At 50.7% G+C, this 2,050-nt stretch overlaps 1 protein-coding gene across 1 annotated transcript; it reads left to right on the top strand.

The window, feature by feature from the left end:
- Window positions 1–274: 274 nt before the first annotated feature.
- GLOTRDRAFT_57674 (uncharacterized protein) lies at window positions 275–1,684 on the top strand. Its single transcript, XM_007864885.1, has 7 exons — window positions 275–311; window positions 367–611; window positions 664–762; window positions 812–824; window positions 876–1,082; window positions 1,138–1,191; window positions 1,242–1,684. Exons 2-7 carry the CDS (start codon window positions 421–423, stop codon window positions 1,518–1,520), a joined length of 843 nt encoding a protein of 280 aa, XP_007863076.1. The 5' UTR covers window positions 275–311; window positions 367–420; the 3' UTR covers window positions 1,521–1,684.
- Window positions 1,685–2,050: the final 366 nt, after the last annotated feature.

Here is a 2,050-nt window from a genome sequence, read left to right as displayed (position 1 = left end):
GATTTGGTGCCGCGGCCGATGTGCGAACTTTGAAGCAGATTCTAAATACGAGGGATTGTCTCGACGTGATCGCCAGTGGAATCGCACATCCTTGCCAGCGGCTTGATACGGCACGCGGTCATTGACTGATGATATCCTTATCTCATTCACCACAGCCCCGTCTGCACCGGCGTGTCCGCAGCTCGCATGTGTCAAATGAGAACGTGAAATGCAGATATAGGTAGATATATCTGCCGAACTGTCTGACCCGATCTTGTGGAAGCAGGAAACATTCGGCGTGCACAGGTCATGCATGTTGAGCCTTTCTATAGGTTCGTCCTCTGTTGTCAGACCCATCAGGACGATTCATACTCAAATAAAGGTTAGGAGAGATAGTTGAGCCTCCAAGCCCGCTCTTCGTCCACGAAAGACGTTATCGCCATGGACTTCTTGAAGATGCCCCCCGGTGACTTGCCTGCATTCGATGATACATACGGGTTTCAACAGACTCGGTCTCCAAACCCGAATTGGACTTATGGGCAGAAGATCGAGGCCACCCAAGAGGGCAGGGAATGGGCGCAAGGAGAGACAAAAGGTTGGAAGGTTGTTGACACAGAGAAAGAAGATCCGATGTTCGTACCTACACTTTCCTCCCCATTCACCCAAACTGTTCAATTCCCGCAGAAAACTGTACATACTCATGATCAGCGGCATCGTACCGAGGCCGATAGCCTTCGTATCTACTATCTCAAACACTGGCATTGAAAACCTGGCACCTTTCAGGTATTGTTGCTGTCCCCGCTCGATCTGACTGTATCTGACCTTCCTCCAGCTGGTTTAATATGGTGTGAAGCGCCTGTCTCCGTGCCTCCCACTGGACTGACTGGAAGATGAAGGTGACACACAGCCCTCCTGTTGTTTCGATATCTTGCAGCAACGGTCCTGTTCGAGTCCATGATACGACAGACAACATCAAGGCGAACAGGGGATTTACTGTCAACATCATCAGCGAGCCTTGGGTCGAGGCGGCGAATGTGTGCTCCATAGACGCGCCCGCGGAGGTTAGCGAGTGGCCGCTTAGTGGTTTGACGAAGGCTCCCAGCGTGAGCAGACCCTTTGGTTCGTGCTCGGCGTCGGAAGCTGAAGATTCCTCTTAAGGTGCATGTCAAACCCGCCCGAGTGAAGGAGAGTGCGTTTAGCATGGAGTGCGAGGTTTGTGTGCCGAAGCTATGAGAAGATCTCTCATTGACAAGCGTATGCAGCTTCTGCAAATCATCGACATTATTCACCCCGTTACGCAGAAGGCAACAACAAGTCTTATTCTCGGGACTGTCAAGTACATCCATGTCCGCAAGGACGTGCTGACGGACAAGGGTGCCGTCGATCCTGCTAAGCTCAAGGCCGTGGGACGAATGGGGGATATAACTTATTCACGCATAGGTGATGGTTTTAGACTGCCACGCCCCCTGTGGGAAAAGGAGGTTCAGGGCATTGAGAAAGCTTTGCAAGGGTTGATAGTGCAGCCCGACCACTCGGAATAGTTGAATGAACGTCTTAGATGGAGTTCATAAACAATCTCCATCTGCTCAAGTACATCCATCTCTTTCCATCCGAGTCAGACAATTGTACATACACGAATATGTCACATCAGCACGTGATGGTCCGATACCTCAATCGTATTTTCAAGTTCTCTGTTCATTGCCACACCATTTCTAGCCATCGCATACCACGCGGGATTGATTCTGGGGTGCGTTAGATGGGAGAGATAGGTCCAGACGCACGATGGGTTCCACAGCTATTCCAGGACCTATCTATGTTCCAATCAGAAAAGACATTCATCGAAGCCGTCGCACAGTGCTACCTAGGTGGTCAAGTTCCGAGTTGCGCGCTGACGGAATTTTAGGATGTCAAGAGGAATTATCAACTGAGAGAAATGGCCACCACAGCAACTCTATATGTCCGCGGTACATCAAACTGTTATGCCTCATGCATCAGATCGGTCAGTCCTCGGACATTCACAGAACTCCAGAGCAGCGGAGCCATGCTCAAAATGATCAGGTCCGATCCGGGA

Source organism: Gloeophyllum trabeum (assembly GCF_000344685.1).
Source record: "Gloeophyllum trabeum ATCC 11539 unplaced genomic scaffold GLOTRscaffold_00003, whole genome shotgun sequence".
Lineage (NCBI taxonomy): Eukaryota > Fungi > Basidiomycota > Agaricomycetes > Gloeophyllales > Gloeophyllaceae > Gloeophyllum > Gloeophyllum trabeum.
The sequence above is the reverse complement of the archived record's forward strand: the minus strand, read 5'-3'. Positions and strand labels throughout refer to the sequence as shown.